General features: G+C 49.3%; 1 protein-coding gene across 6 annotated transcripts in view; it reads right to left on the bottom strand.

The window, feature by feature from the left end:
• TTLL4 (tubulin tyrosine ligase like 4) overlaps positions 1 to 14,178 on the bottom strand; it is a 29,900-nt gene that overhangs the window by 1,736 nt on the left and 13,986 nt on the right. For 5 of the 6 annotated variants that reach the window (XM_062579078.1, XM_062579081.1, XM_062579082.1 and 2 more), the window contains exons 6-18: positions 14,019 to 14,129; positions 12,920 to 12,996; positions 11,775 to 11,969; positions 11,609 to 11,691; positions 10,370 to 10,498; positions 9,562 to 9,684; positions 7,682 to 7,780; positions 6,858 to 6,992; positions 5,967 to 6,104; positions 4,028 to 4,130; positions 3,234 to 3,444; positions 866 to 936; positions 59 to 141 (exon numbers count right to left, since the gene is read on the bottom strand). In XM_062579078.1, the coding sequence (XP_062435062.1) occupies positions 59 to 141; positions 866 to 936; positions 3,234 to 3,444; positions 4,028 to 4,130; positions 5,967 to 6,104; positions 6,858 to 6,992; positions 7,682 to 7,780; positions 9,562 to 9,684; positions 10,370 to 10,498; positions 11,609 to 11,691; positions 11,775 to 11,969; positions 12,920 to 12,996; positions 14,019 to 14,129 (1,558 nt within the window). Of the gene's footprint in view, positions 1 to 58; positions 142 to 865; positions 937 to 3,233; positions 3,445 to 3,852; positions 3,939 to 4,027; positions 4,131 to 5,966; positions 6,105 to 6,857; positions 6,993 to 7,681; positions 7,781 to 9,561; positions 9,685 to 10,369; positions 10,499 to 11,608; positions 11,692 to 11,774; positions 11,970 to 12,919; positions 12,997 to 14,018; positions 14,130 to 14,178 lie in introns of those variants that run through there. The other variant, XM_062579084.1, reaches the window with a different exon arrangement.

Below are 14,178 nucleotides of genomic sequence, written 5' to 3'. Positions count from 1 at the left end.
TACCAGTCCTAAAGCTACACTGCAAACATCAGGCACATCACAGCCAGTGCAAACTCACCTCAGCCTGCCCAGTTCCAGTTTGCTGAAGCCATTTGATTGAACGTTGTTTTTCTGGAGGAAGAAAGACTTCGGCAACGACCACTGCAGGAGGAGGATCAATCAAGTCAAGCAAGTGGCTACTCAAGTTGTCGACATATTGCAAAAACCCTTACTCTGCCATGCTCCAAGCAGGCTGGGCTTTGCCAGAGGCTGCCCTAGCGTTCTTGAGCTTAAACTGCCTTGCCACCGCCCTGCATTGTCACTGCCACCAGTCTGTTCCCAGAATAGCAAACATAACAGCCTTTACTCTCTGTTTAACAAGTCCCTCTGCTGCAAGTGGGAGCAGTACATCTTGAGGTCAAAAGAGTGGGTTTCTTTCACTGCATGAGCCTGTTCTAGGGCACGGGAGTGACAGACGGAGATTGTCCCCTCACAGAGGGAAATATAGGGCAGATCAGATTCTAAATATCTGGAGCTGTGCCTAGCGCACCCAAGGATATTCAGATGCAAAGTACTTGCAGATCTGATTTACTGAGTGGACTTCACACTGGAGGGAGATAGAAAATGGGTTTTCCTAGACTCCTCGAAGGCCCTGGCACAGGGGGAAGAACAGCACTAACGCAGGTAGGACAGGATTCACAGGAAATGAAACAAGCACAAAAGCATGTCTGAGCGCTACAGGCCCTCTTTGCCTGCCCCTGAGCCAGGAACTCCCCAGGGTAATGGGGCATCTGGCAACAGGAAGATTGTGCTTCCTGCTCCCCTTCTTAAACTTCAGAGCAGGCAAAGAACAACCTCTCTCTAGCTCACCCATAGCCAAACTCACCATCCGAGCCAAATCTGTCCCTGCCCCAGTGTGGTATCCTTTGACACACCAGTTCCTCAACAGCTCCAGACCTGGAAAGTGGAAAAAACAAACAAGAAACAAGAATGAAGGACAAAATCTGAGCTGAGCTGCGTCCTCCCAGCCTAGCACACACAAGAACACCACACAGGAGGGAACCGATCATGCAGCACGTGCCATGCCTTAACTACTTGAACACGTGGCCTGGGTCACAGCAAACAGGGTTAATTAAGGGCATTCACCTTTTGCACAAGTAAACACCACTGAATGTTAGCACGTGGTCTGCTGTGGCGTCCGTCTTGATCCCAAAAAGCCAGCCACGCCATGCAGCATTCAGCTACATAGGGAAACTGGGGCAACACAGGATTTGCCAATTTAGACCAGACTGCTCGTCCCCTTGAGCCTGATGCTTGCCAACAGCAGCAGCTGATTTGGGCTGCACTGGAGGAGTTTTCTACAATGCAAATGTAGAGCAGCTTTGCTGTCATCGACCTCTTTCCTAGAGGAGAGCAGCTTGGGTACCTCATCCCTGCACCTATAAACAGCAGCACGTCAGTACGTCGTCTCTTCCCTGCACTTGATCCATCCAGGCCACATGAACGCACACAGGTCTCGACATGGCCTGTGCGGCCTGGGCTGAGACCTGTTCTCCATCCCTGGCAGAGGGCAAGGCTGGCACAGGCCAACTTCGCTGACAATGCACACAGATGCCCATCTCTCGAGATGGTCTCCACACACAAGACGTGCTGCTCCAGAGCACAGAGATGGTCACTCTGAGCCACAGCCATGTGTCTAGCTGCAGTGAACAAGCTCCATTTCCTCCAAGACCTGTTCCACCTCCTCCTAGCTGTCTCCAGTACATCCAAGCTCCCTGCCATCTACTAACTACGCAACTTTGAGAAATACAGGACTGCTGCCTTCCGTATTTCTTTTTAAAGATTCTTAGAACCACCCCACAAGCTAAGTTGCCTTGAGATTTAAGAACTAGCAAAGCAAGGGCCAGGAACTTGATGCTGTCCAGCTGGGGTTACTGTGGTTTTGCTATACGATACGAGCTCTAGCTATAGGAGGAATCCTTGTTGCCCAGTTAAACTGTTCCTCTTTGACCTTTCAGCAAGCCTCAGGACCTTGGAAAAAAAACATATCCTGGGAGCTGAGGTGAGCAGGATAGCCCTGCTCTATACATCAGACAGCATTTTGCACCTTGCTGTCCAGGGAGAAACAATGATTACATGGAACATGTGAATGGAAAGTACACAGAGGAAGACTGGGGTTTTGTTCAGAGATGAAAAGCAGCATCACGTTGGAACAATTCTGCTTTCCAGGTTAGATCACTGAACAAGGCTCCCAGCTTTAGCAGCAAAGCTCAGGGCGGCACTTCAGTGAGGACGATGACAAGATCTTTCCTCCAGCTGACAGAAGAGGATCCAGCAAAGGTATTAGCGAGACAAACGACAGACACGCACTGACAGTGCAGCTGGAGAGGGCTATGAGGTTACTATCTCTCTGTGAGAGCCTGTTACCGACCCCTTTCATATTTGATTAAACAGCAGTGAGAAATGACAAAAGTATTTTTTCCACTCTGCTTTAAAGTCAGACTAGCAGCCCACATATGGCAAGCTCAGCAGAGAGTCAGCGCCTTCAGAAACCTTTCCATCTAGATGAGACGTGCACTAGAAAGCTCCAGGCTACCGTCTTTTTTTCCTCCCTCACCAAGTTCTCTAACATCCCACGCTGGAGCTCTGTTAGTTCTTCCTTACAAAATAACCTTTCCAGTTGCCCTGACAGAGACAGCCCTGAGCAAGAAGGAATTGGTCTGGCCCAGTTAAGCCTCATTAAAAGACTGTTCTTACTGGATCAGAGCTGTCCAGAAAAGGTGAAAGTGACAGCTAAATTCCTACTGCTTCGGAAAAATCCTCCTTTCTCCTTTGTGCACGCAGATACTTTTTCATAGACTAGAAAGCAACAGGAGACCAGGCAAACAGGTCCAATTTTCCCTTCACTTCACAAAATACCTTAAGGAACAAACCCAATGACTCGAGCATTTTCTCCTTTTAAAGAAGGCAGAGGTATGCAATAAGGATCAGATTTACAGGCTCAAGGTAGAATCCAGCCTGCTTCAAGTAGGGGACCAGAAAAGCCTAGGCCACCTGCAACTCCTGGTGCTGAGTACATGGGGGCAGTCAGCACTTATGATCAACTCAGAACAAGTTTTTCCTCACATGTGAAGCAGTTTGGGAGCAGAACACATTTTCTAAAGCTAATGTTGCTCAGCACAGTTCACAAGTCTCCCAGTACTGCAGACAGGCAGCCTTTCAGGCTCAGGTAACCACGCCAGGCTCTCAGTTACCTTTATGTTTATTCAAGTAGTATTTGAGCTCCCACTGGGTCGCCAGGATGTTGAAGTAACGAGGCTGCTCAAAGAAGCGCAGGTACCGCATGGAGATGTGGGTGGGGAACACCCGCTCAAACTGCCCACGCCGGGAATACTCGTCCTCTGTCTCCACCAGGATACGAACATCATCTGGAGTCAGGATGTCCAAGACAGAAGAATAAAAATCCTGCAGACAAAGGCATCCCAGGATCAGAAGTGAACTTTGCCAATCCCCCTTTGCACCTCCTCAATCTCCAAACTCTTTCAGGCAGAGATATTCATGTGCTTGGGACCTTTGGGACACAGACAACACAGGGAGAATAAAGAAATTTAGGCTCACTGGTGACATCCATGCTGCACAGAGCTGAAGAGAGCCCCAGCTCTGCAGTCCTACCTCTTACAGCAACTGCCAGTTTGCACACAAGACAAGTGTCCCTGTTACCTTGCACAGAGTCTGCAGGCAAATGCTATGAGAGTTGCACAGCATCATACAGAGAAACAGGTGGTGCTCATACCCTGTTCGGGGGCAACGGGTAACGTACCCCTCAGCATAGGTCCATTTCAAAGCAAAGAGAAGCCAGTGGTTTAAGCAAACCTGTCTTATTTCTGACCATGTGTCTTGTAACCCACTGGAGCCCAAATGGTCCCCATCATCTGGCTGTCCCCAAAGTGGGGCACAATCTGCAAAGGAGCAAGGAATATACATATGGGACCAGTTGGGACATTGGCTTGGTAGGATGGTGCAAGTATCAGAGGAGATGGTATCATACCTGGTCAGGTACCTTCTGTGTCAAGTAATATGCTCTCTTCATCTTCTCCGCTGTGAGAAGCTCAGAGGCTGGCTTGGGCTTCTCCTTCACAGCACTGCCCAGACTGAGAACATAAGAAGACCCAGTAGAGTATTTAGGCGGACAAGGCAGAGCCCTGTCATAGCAGGGCTGTTCTCAGAAATTTCTGTGAGAGCACTGACACCTTCAGGAAGATGCTGTAGAGAACAGAACACTTTCTCCATGGATTTTGTTAGTTCCGAGGTCAATGAAGCACTCCCTGCCTTATGCCTCAGCACAGGACCTGGGAGGATGCAGGCAGGGCAAAAGACAAGGCCCTACCAACCCCTCACTAAGGCACTACAACATTCCTTCATCCAAAAGCTGAAGGATCACCTCACATCCAGGTAGGAGGCAGAAAGGCCAAAGACACATCATGAACTAATACAGAGTACCTGAAGCCTGGTAGAATTTTGGATTTACCTTCCCCCTGGAACACAGTTTTCTAACACTAAACACAGGCCTGGATTCAGTACTAGGAAGGGGAGAGCTGCTAGATCAAAAACTTTCTTGCTACGTCCAAGAACTCAAATTCAGCTCCAGCTCCACATGCTGCAGGAAATTCTGGCCTTTTTGTAAGGTCTGACCAGCAACTGTCTAAACTATTCTAAGCACTCAGTTAAATCATTTTGGAATTCCAGAGTCCAGGAGATACTTGTCCAATACCTTTTAACACTTGCATCCATACAACTGAAGTTGTTCAATTGATGCAAAAATGGTTAGTACTGTACAAATGAAAACAGTGAAAGCAGATCCTCAAGGCTATGCTGCATGGTGCTCAGGAAGCACACCAAAATCTACTAGAATTATGCCCATTAAAAAAAAATCCCTTCATGTCCTTCCTAGGACAGGAAATACTGTTAAGCAAGCTTGTCCCTGGACACAAGAACTCCAGTAATGCATGTTGTGAATCATATTAAGGATCTGGTTAATCCCCAGCAGGTCCCTATGAGGACACCTGCCCTTCAACACCTCTGTTGCAAGCTGCAAACAAGCGTGTGATCAAAGCGCCGCAGATGAGCTGGCGAGAATTCCCTGAGCTGGAACGGGCCCGCGCTTGAGGCTTTTCCCTTTGCTGAGGGCACTGGGCAGGCAGATGGCAAGAGTCCCGTCTGCTTACATGCCCATACATCACTACATGATGATGCTCACCTCAACAAGAAGCCCCTTCAGTGAGCCAGAACCCTCTTACTGCAGGGAACAGAATTGGTTCCCCCTCCCCCACTGTCAGGTCTGGAACCAGTAAAGGCCCAAGCTGTGAACACACAAACACAAAAGCAACAGGGACCTTCCAGTAGTGCCTGGGTGGACAGTGCTCAAGAATGAGCATTATGTAAGAAAGTCATGCTGGCTGCAAGTCAGACTGTGCATACCCATACCCATGGGTCTACAGCCTTGGACACCTACTGTCCTGCCTAAGAAACAAGGATCTCTGTCCTTTGCAAAATAACAGCTGCTCAACTTGCTCAAGGAGGCAGCAAGGCAGCCCTGGGGGATGGGATAAGTGGATCCAGCCCCAGCACAGCCAGCCCTCTGACCACACGGAGAGGCAATGCGGCTCAGCATCATATTAGTTCTGGCAAGGGGAAGGAGAAGGCACGACATGACTAACTGCACAGCAAGCACAAATGGCTCTGGTCTCTCTTCCAATTATGGACTCACAGATCTGGCACAATCCTCCTACCTTGAAGAGACTGCAGGAAACAGATACCCAGGCAATGATGCAAGCAAGTCCCTCAGACCCATAGCTGAAGTTCCAGCAAACACAGGCTCTCCACAGCACTGAAACTAGTGTCTACTGTGCTGAAAGCAATCCCCTAAATGAAATCCTCACGAGAAAAGTTCACCTTGCCCTGTTGCCCAGACAGAGAAGTGGGCTGACCTGAGGGTAGAGCTGCTTCCACTTCCTGGCCTTGAGGCTATATCGTTCACGCTAGGCAGAATGAAGCCAGCGAGGTTGAGGAGGTCCCGAATCATCTGCCCCTTGATGCTCACATCCAGTGGGGAGTTTGAGTGGAGGCTGCAGGAAGGAAGAAACACAGTGTGCTAGAGTGGAGCTGCTGAGCCCCATGGTGCTGAGATCATTCTGTGGGTTAATACCAACTGGGTACAAAACCCAGTGTGTCCCTTGCCTCGTGACAAACATTACAGCCACGAGACAGGGAGAAAAATCCTGAAATGGTTCTTTGTATAGGGACTCCCTACAAGAAACATTTCATTTCTCTTCCCCCTCCCAGAGGGTTACTGGAAATCAGCAAATCCAGCCCCAGAGCCCTGTCTGGGATCATAGCTCTGTGTCCAATTCAGGCCCAGGTGGATGGGAGAGGTTGTGCTTGCACACACTTCGCTCGCAGCCCTGCCCATGAAACCAAAACTGGTGCACAAGGCATTGGAGCTACTGATCACTTCAGCCCACACAAAGAAGAAATCTCTGGCATCACCCATTTGCCACATGACACATCCTCCCTGGCCTTATTTTTGAATATACTTTTCCCTCATGCTAACTAGAATTTGCCCAATAAAGGTTTCTGAGCTGTGGAAAGATGTTGCTTTTGCAGCAGGGAGGACTCTGGCTTCTGCAGTCTGCAGGGGGAGGCTTCAAAGCCCAAAGTCTTTCAGCACACAGTGCAGAGCACGTAAGAGGCCAAACTGACTTTGTGGTTTTTATTTAAAAAAAAAAAAAAAAAAAAAAAAAAACCAAAAAAAAAAAAAACAGCCATTATCCACCCCTGCTCTGGCTGAGAAATAGATTTCAGAGCAGGAACAGCTTTACCTGGGGGAAATGTTGACCTCTAAGATCCAGGGCTTGAGATTTTCATCCAGCATGATATCAAACCCAAACAGCTCATGGCAACAATATGGGCGCCGCACATACATCTTCACCAGGCTGTTCACATAGGGCTCAGATCTGCAGGCCAAGGAAGAAAGCTTTTTTCCAACTGCCAGACAGAGGTTTGATTATTTACAGCACACTGCTGGTTCTGAGAGCATACGCGGCCACTTGCTGTGGGAACAGATGGGCTGAGAGGCCAACGCAAGCAGGGAGAACTGCTGCTGCATCGTATATGGATCCAGTGTCAGATCCTGAGCATCCCCACCTACAGCTGCCCGCAGCTTCTGGCTGCAGGATCCACCTCTGAACACAAAATTCTTTCAGCAGCAGGGAACCTTTCTTCTCAAGCACCCTGCCCAAGCAGTGGAGCAAGAGGAAAGCTGGGCAGCAGTGCCGGGTACTCTGCACCCACCTAACCTTGCACTGCAGGCAGACCCAGGAAATTTAAGGACAAAGCAGCTTCTCAGCTGTTGATGCAGAGAGGGCCCCATGTCACAGAGCGAACACACCCCCATGGGCTGTTCAGTGCTATCAGAGTGAGATAAGCCCAACAGAGCTAGATCAAGCTGCCCAAAGCTCCATCTAGAGCCAGGATCTTGACCCGTTTCTATTTACCCCTTGCAGCTGCTGCAGCATGAGCTTAAGAAACAAAGTGAATGGAAGGATCTAGAGAGAATTACTGAAGCTGAGACAAGACTGGATAGTCAGAGGTGCCAGAGTGCAGCACTGCAGCCAGGCAAAGGGTAAGGGGTGCCAGGACTCACGCAATGATGGTTTTAATAACAATGTCTTTAATCTTCTCCCAGATGGCTTCACTATTAATTCCCTTCTGGGTCAGGTAAGTCCAGAGTGCTTTGAGAGCCCTGGGAGAGAAAAAGCAAAGGAGATAGTTTGTAGCCCCTTTCTGTCCAGCACAGCACCGCTACAGGAGCAAAAACAGAGGGAGTCTTGACAAAGCTCTCCTTTGACAGCAAATAAGGGTTCATCTCCCACCTTTTCGAAGCACAGCCATCCTTCTGCCAGTCCCCAAATCACTCAACTCCTGGCTGCTGCCCTCCCCATCCTGGATGCTGACCTTGCAGGGCCAAGCCACCAGAAACATAAATCTGTCCTAAATTTGTCCCTGCATTGGAGTATCAGGTCCCAAATTAGCACAAGCAGGGTATGTCAGCCCCAGATTTGTTCTTCCCCCGCCCTCTGTGTCCTCAGCAAACCTCCCCTTTCTGCAAGCCTTCCCCACGAGCACTGCAAAGCAGCTCAGCAGGAATCCATCAATGTCCCCATAAATCTTTTATCTAAAGCTGTTTCACCAAGGTTTGGCTAAAGGCAAAGGGAGAAAAAGAAAAAAATCAGGAGAAAATGATGGTGGGGGGAGTGTGTCTGCTTTTATAGGAGTTTCCCACACCACACCAAGTGCTGCAAGCTGCCCTGACACTGAGCCAAGGATGCTCAGATGTTGCTCAAATGAGACCATGTGGCTAATGGCCAGGAATCCAAAGGTCACGCTTCCTGCATACAAGATGGAGTTGATTACAGTCACTCATCTTTAATGTGGGAGCAGCCAGCTTTGACTCGCCTGCTGATACTGAAAATCCACATAATGCTAGCCCCATGGGATTTCGAGTGCCAGAGGACAGCAGACCCTTCCCAATGTCCCAGCTGACAGACAGACAACTGCACAGCAAATCTAAGCCATTGAAAGCAAGCCTATTACAGCAAACTATCTTCTGCAGCCCCCTTTAAAGTGAAGTAGCCCAGCCACAGGTCCATGAATTGAGGACTTTATCCCACACTATTTCTAAAAGAGTTCAAACACTACCACAGAATGAGGGATAAGTATCTGGAGATTTGGGCCGGTCTGCCAATGCATAGCAGGGAACAGAGCCCCTACGAGACTGCGGCCCTCTTCCGAGGTAACTAGAAATAGCACTGCTGCTCCTCAGTGCTCTTTACCACTCACACCACTAGCACACAAATTATCAGTTCTGCACCAGAACTGTCACTTTCTCTAGCTCCATGGGAAATCAGGGGCAAAATGGCAAGAAGCTCCCATCTAGCCAGCTTATGTATAAGAATTATCAATTAAAGTTCTAATATTGAAATCAGACTCAAGTTTAACTACCTCGGGCAAGAAAATGAATGCACACAGATGAGAGCAGAGTTTGAATCAGAGAGCAGTACATGCACAGGCAGTGTGGGATGCAACCCAAGTAGTAATGGACAGGATGACTCAAGCCAGGGAGAAACCAGAGTAATCTCCAGGGTAAACCACAGAAATGGCAGCTTCCCATGGGTGACCTGGCCTGAGGCAGAACACAGGGGCCAGGACTGCCTGCTGATCCATTGCAGTCCCTCATGGGATGTGCCGGTCTCCTGGGAGGTAAAGCAGGTGACCAGCAGGTAAACCTGAAGGTACCACCCACGGGACAGGGAAGATCTCCAGTAAGCCATGCATGGAATCCAGATTCTACTGATGTTAATCTACACAAAAGTCACTCTGCTCCCTCTGTGCCTCAGCTTCCCCATGCAGGAGTAGATAATACTGGAAGTACATTCAACCTTTGGATAGAAGTACTGAAAAAGCAGCTGACTTAATCACAAGACAGTGATGGCCCTGCAGCCTGAAAGCCCCTGCAGCACCTACCATTTGTGTCCCTGACAAGCAGTCTCATCTGAGTTGGACTTGTACTCTGTATTCTTCTTGTTCACACTGTAGTTGGTCAAGTGCATGAACTTGTTGCTGAGGCTCTTCATCGAGGAGGAATACCTGCAGGAGATAAGAGCACAAGCAAGTCTGAGTTTGAACTGGCTGCCCAAGGCCCACAAGGCAGGCAGAATTTCAGTTCTCATATAGGACACTACCTCTCTTCTTGGCCACCTATAAGCCTTGTTGCCTTGCAGGCTTCCCCGGGGTGCCTGGAGCAAGGTGCTCCTCCACAATCTCTATTGCTGTTAGCCCAGGGCTGACGGGTCAAAGCATTAAGCATGCATAGAGCACACTGCCTAGGGGCAGAGGCATGCAATCTTCCCTCACAGTAAGTCTTTAAGAAAAAACCAAAACACCAGTGAGCAAAAGTGCTGACAGAACTGTAACAGCCCAAGGCAATGTATTTTATTAAGTCAACGGCCAATGCTGGAAGAAATATGCCAGCTTCTAGTATTCCAGCTCTTACCCAGCACAAAGCATTGACAGCGCATTTAAGAATTGCTTTACATTGACCCGATCTTGCTTTAGGAAAGGTGGATGAGCTAGACATCCTCCCACTTTCTTTCTCAACACTACCACCCAGAATAGCCCCACATTTTCAAACTGCTTTCTTAGCAAGGAAGCTCGCGCTTCATATATGCAGTGACTGCCTCCTGCCCCAGTTGAGGCTAGTAACACAGCCACATATGGTCCAGAGCTGGGCAGCCCTCCTGCTGCCCAGCACTGCTCTCCCCACACAACCTACTTGCAGCTAGCAAAGCGAACCAATCCATCCTTAAACAGGTAGACCCTGAGGGGATCATAGCAAGTGACATAAACGTAGATCCTCAGGTCAAACTTGCTCCCGCCAATGAGGTAGGGTTTGTGCAGATATCTGCAAATGGAAGCAGACAGCAGGAAAGGGTTATGACGTCTCTGTGCAGGCACGTCTCTAGCCCCTACGACAGAAGGCTTGGCACAAGCAGTGATCCATTCAGAGAGCAGGTGAAGCCCTTTTGTACAGCCTTTCCAAGTTAAGAGCATCACAGTCCAGATGACAGAGAAAGAAGTTTTCCCACATACAGGGGAGACCCTGTGGCATGTTAACAGTATTCCTTCCTGTTCAGTCTCATGTTGAAAAGATTTTTTCCAGGTCTGAGGCACAGAAGTTCCTTTACAAGACTGACTGCAAAATTCAGGAACATCTAAGGCATTCAGTGGCCCACAGACTCCTAGATGGCTTGGTTTAGTGAGCAGAAACAGCTGGAAATATTCACCCCCTTCCCAAGCCAAAAGGGGTTCAAGATTTTCAATGGGAAAACCTTTCACTTACATAGGAGGGGGGGACAGAGAGAACAGACAAACCAATACAGGAACTCCCACAGCCTGCCTAACACCAAGCATTTTTTTCCCTGTCCTTACAAGAACTTCCCAGAACTTCCACTAAAATGAAGATGAACTATTTCACTTTTCTGTAAAAGGTGAAGGAGATTCTGAAAGTCTTTTTTTAGGAAGACAAGAAAACCCTTTGACCAATTTCCATGTACATGTAGGCTCTTACTAACCAGTTCCAATTTGGCTAAGAACAAATCTTTGAGAATTCCCATCTCTTTCCCTAGGGCTTCTGCTTCTAGTGTGATTGCAGGCACTGGAGAAAGTTCACTTGCCTCCAAAGACATCAAACCCCAGAACAAAAAGCAGTGGGAGGGGGATCACAGCAGAGCTGAAGTTGGATCATCTGCCAGACTGAAGCTGCTCCGAAAAGTCTGTGAAGCTAGCCTAAGAGCCATTTTGTACATGAGACCTCTAAAGACTACACAGTCAGCAGCTCTTCTGTGACTCCAATTTGCAGCTGATGGAGCCATACCTTGGACAGCAGCGTTACACCCATGCAATAGAGAAATTTCCAGAGGCAAATCAGATCTTGCTGGCCATATCTGGCCAGAGAAAGATGAGACACTAGGAGATCCTAGCCTAGCTGCCCACCTTGCTTTCCTTCACTCACCTCTGCACCAGCAGTGGTCTCCTTTTGGGGAGTTGACTCCATTTGTGGATGACCTGGATGCCAATGCCTCTCGCTGATGCTGGCTGTGAGACACAAACAAGAGGGGATCACATCCTTTCCCTACAGCTGTATCAGGGCAGGGGACTGAACTCTGCTTTGCTCTTACTGGTTTCACAATCCATTTCTGGCGGCTAGCTCCCTCCTCCCATGCCTTCCTCAGCAGCTTTATGTCCTGGGGCAAGATGAAGGACTGGGGGAAGAAGTTAAACTCCTTCTTCCCATAGCGAGTCTGCATCTTCAACAGGTTGCGCCACAGACGGTCCTTTCTCCCAATTTGAAATGAACCAGGAAAGTGGTTTAGCTGAAAAGGAACAGAGATATGGTGATCTCTCCCCACCTGTCCCCATCTCCTTTTCTCCCCTTGCTGCTCCAATGCCAGGGAATACATCCTCCGTGAAACCACCTGCCCAGAGCATGGTAACACTCCTTCCTGATCCTCTCTCAGGACCACATAAGGGCAGGACCCATCTGGTCTTGAAGCTTTGCAGTGACAAACACCTACACAGTGCCCTACCCCAGCTACGGAGCCAGCAGCTGCAGCCTGGTCACATCTGATGTCTAATCAGCACCTGGCCACTAACCCTCAGCCCTTCAGCTTCCTTTGGAGGGGGTTGTTTGCAGTATCCTCTACCACAGTAGTTTGCCTGCTTGCTTCTAAACTGGGTGCCAGAGCTCCATCCAACTCAATGCACCACAAATACCATGGACAGAAATACGACACGCTAAGACAGTGACAGGGCTGGAGGTTGCTAGCTTCCAGTGCTGCCTCCAGACTGTTCAGTTTGGAACACCACTTCTCCAGAGAGAACATGCATGTGTGATACATAACAAACCTCCAGACCCTCAAGCGTTCCCTAAGTATGTGCCAACCCCATGCTTTCTGTAGTCCACACTTGACCTCTGGCTCTGGCTGCACTGGTGGAGAGGGCACTGGCTTCACCTGGTCACCATTGCGCAGTTTTGCTAGAGAAAAAGACTGCTTTAGACAACATTAACCAGATTTAGTTGAGCTCACAGGTGAACACAGCTTGGCTGCAGCCTCAGTCTACAAGAGCCTCCACACTGCTCCTAGCTGTGCCCATCTGTTGGGCTCACCTCCCAGCATAGGAATACCAGCTGCCACACTGTGACAGGGGACTCTACACAGACAGCCTGCACAGCAGATGCCTGGCCCTGAAGAGAGGGGCATCCAAACTGTTACAAATATGTTCCACATGCATGTGAGGGAGGCCAGCCCAGAACATTCCCTACCTTCTGGTGCTCCCTGATGGCTCGGAAGCTGGGAGATTTCATGTGGTGGCCCCAGCAGCCCAGCCAGTCATTGCTTTCTGCAGGGAAGACAGAAAAGTCTGATCAAGCACATTGCCCCCCTGCAATACCTTCTCAACCCAGGAGCAGCCCATTTCCTGGGGCTGGCAGAAGTATGCCAGGTACACTGTGTGGTGAAAGCACAAAGCAATCATGCCAGCTACTGCAAAAGTGATAAACCAAAGGCTGTCACTGCGATTCAGTATACCATTTGGGTCATAGTCCTGCAAACATGACTGGTGTAGTGGACTGAACCGGCACAATGTCAAAAGATTCGTTTCAATCCCCCAGCAGTGCCAGCAGAGCACCCTTAAATCCCTGTTTTACAGCAGGTGAATGAAGCAGTGAGCTACAAAGCACTGGGAGGTGTAGGACTGCAGGACTTCCTAATGCTTCCTCTGCTTATCTTGCTACGCTCCCCCCAGCCCCTCCAAAGGGAGGGTGGGAGGTGGGAAAATCAACTGAATAAATACATACAGGAGCCCCATAAATACTGTCGGAAGGCCACGGGCCACACTCAAGCTCTGAAAGCTCAGTGGTACTCCAGCCTCCTCTTTCATGTCCCTCTAGCAACAAGATCTCAACCCTGACAGAGCTCCCCAGCTACAGTCAGAGAGAAAGATAGTTTCTCCCTCTGCACTGCATGACTGCATGACCACAGTGACAAAGGACAGACAGTGGTACAAGGTTGGCACTGGGTAAATGTCAGCCTCAGAGAGGTACCACCTGGAGGCACAGCCTAAATAAGTCATAGCACACTCACATGCTATCCTCGTTGCCCCTGGGCCAGATCTGACAGCTCCTAGTTACAGCCTTGCTGCCCATGCCAGAGAAGCCAAGATGGAGAGTGGGCACTGCCAGGACCCTTGGGGCTTGGAGACCACAGGTCATACACACAGAGACATGGGAACCAGTGTCCTGCACTGACCAGCCTGTACTGCCCCAGTTCTGCTCTTTGCAGGCACCCTTCCTTCTCACATCCATGGGCTGGAAGCAATGAAGAACATAACAAATCTCATGCTGCCAGCCTCCAACAACTTACTCTTGCTGACTCTGAAGTGAGACCTGCTAATGGTTTGCTTCACTATGTTTGGTGTGACTGTGCTCATTTTCCATCGCAGCAGCTTCCTCTGCTCCCAAGGCAGCTTTTCCACTAGGAAGGCAAAGAGTTAAGGACAGAAGGAAAACAAGCATAATATCCC

This window comes from Rhea pennata, chromosome 6, assembly GCF_028389875.1.
Source record: "Rhea pennata isolate bPtePen1 chromosome 6, bPtePen1.pri, whole genome shotgun sequence".
Classification (NCBI taxonomy): Eukaryota; Metazoa; Chordata; class Aves; order Rheiformes; family Rheidae; genus Rhea; species Rhea pennata.
The sequence above is the reverse complement of the archived record's forward strand: the minus strand, read 5'-3'. Positions and strand labels throughout refer to the sequence as shown.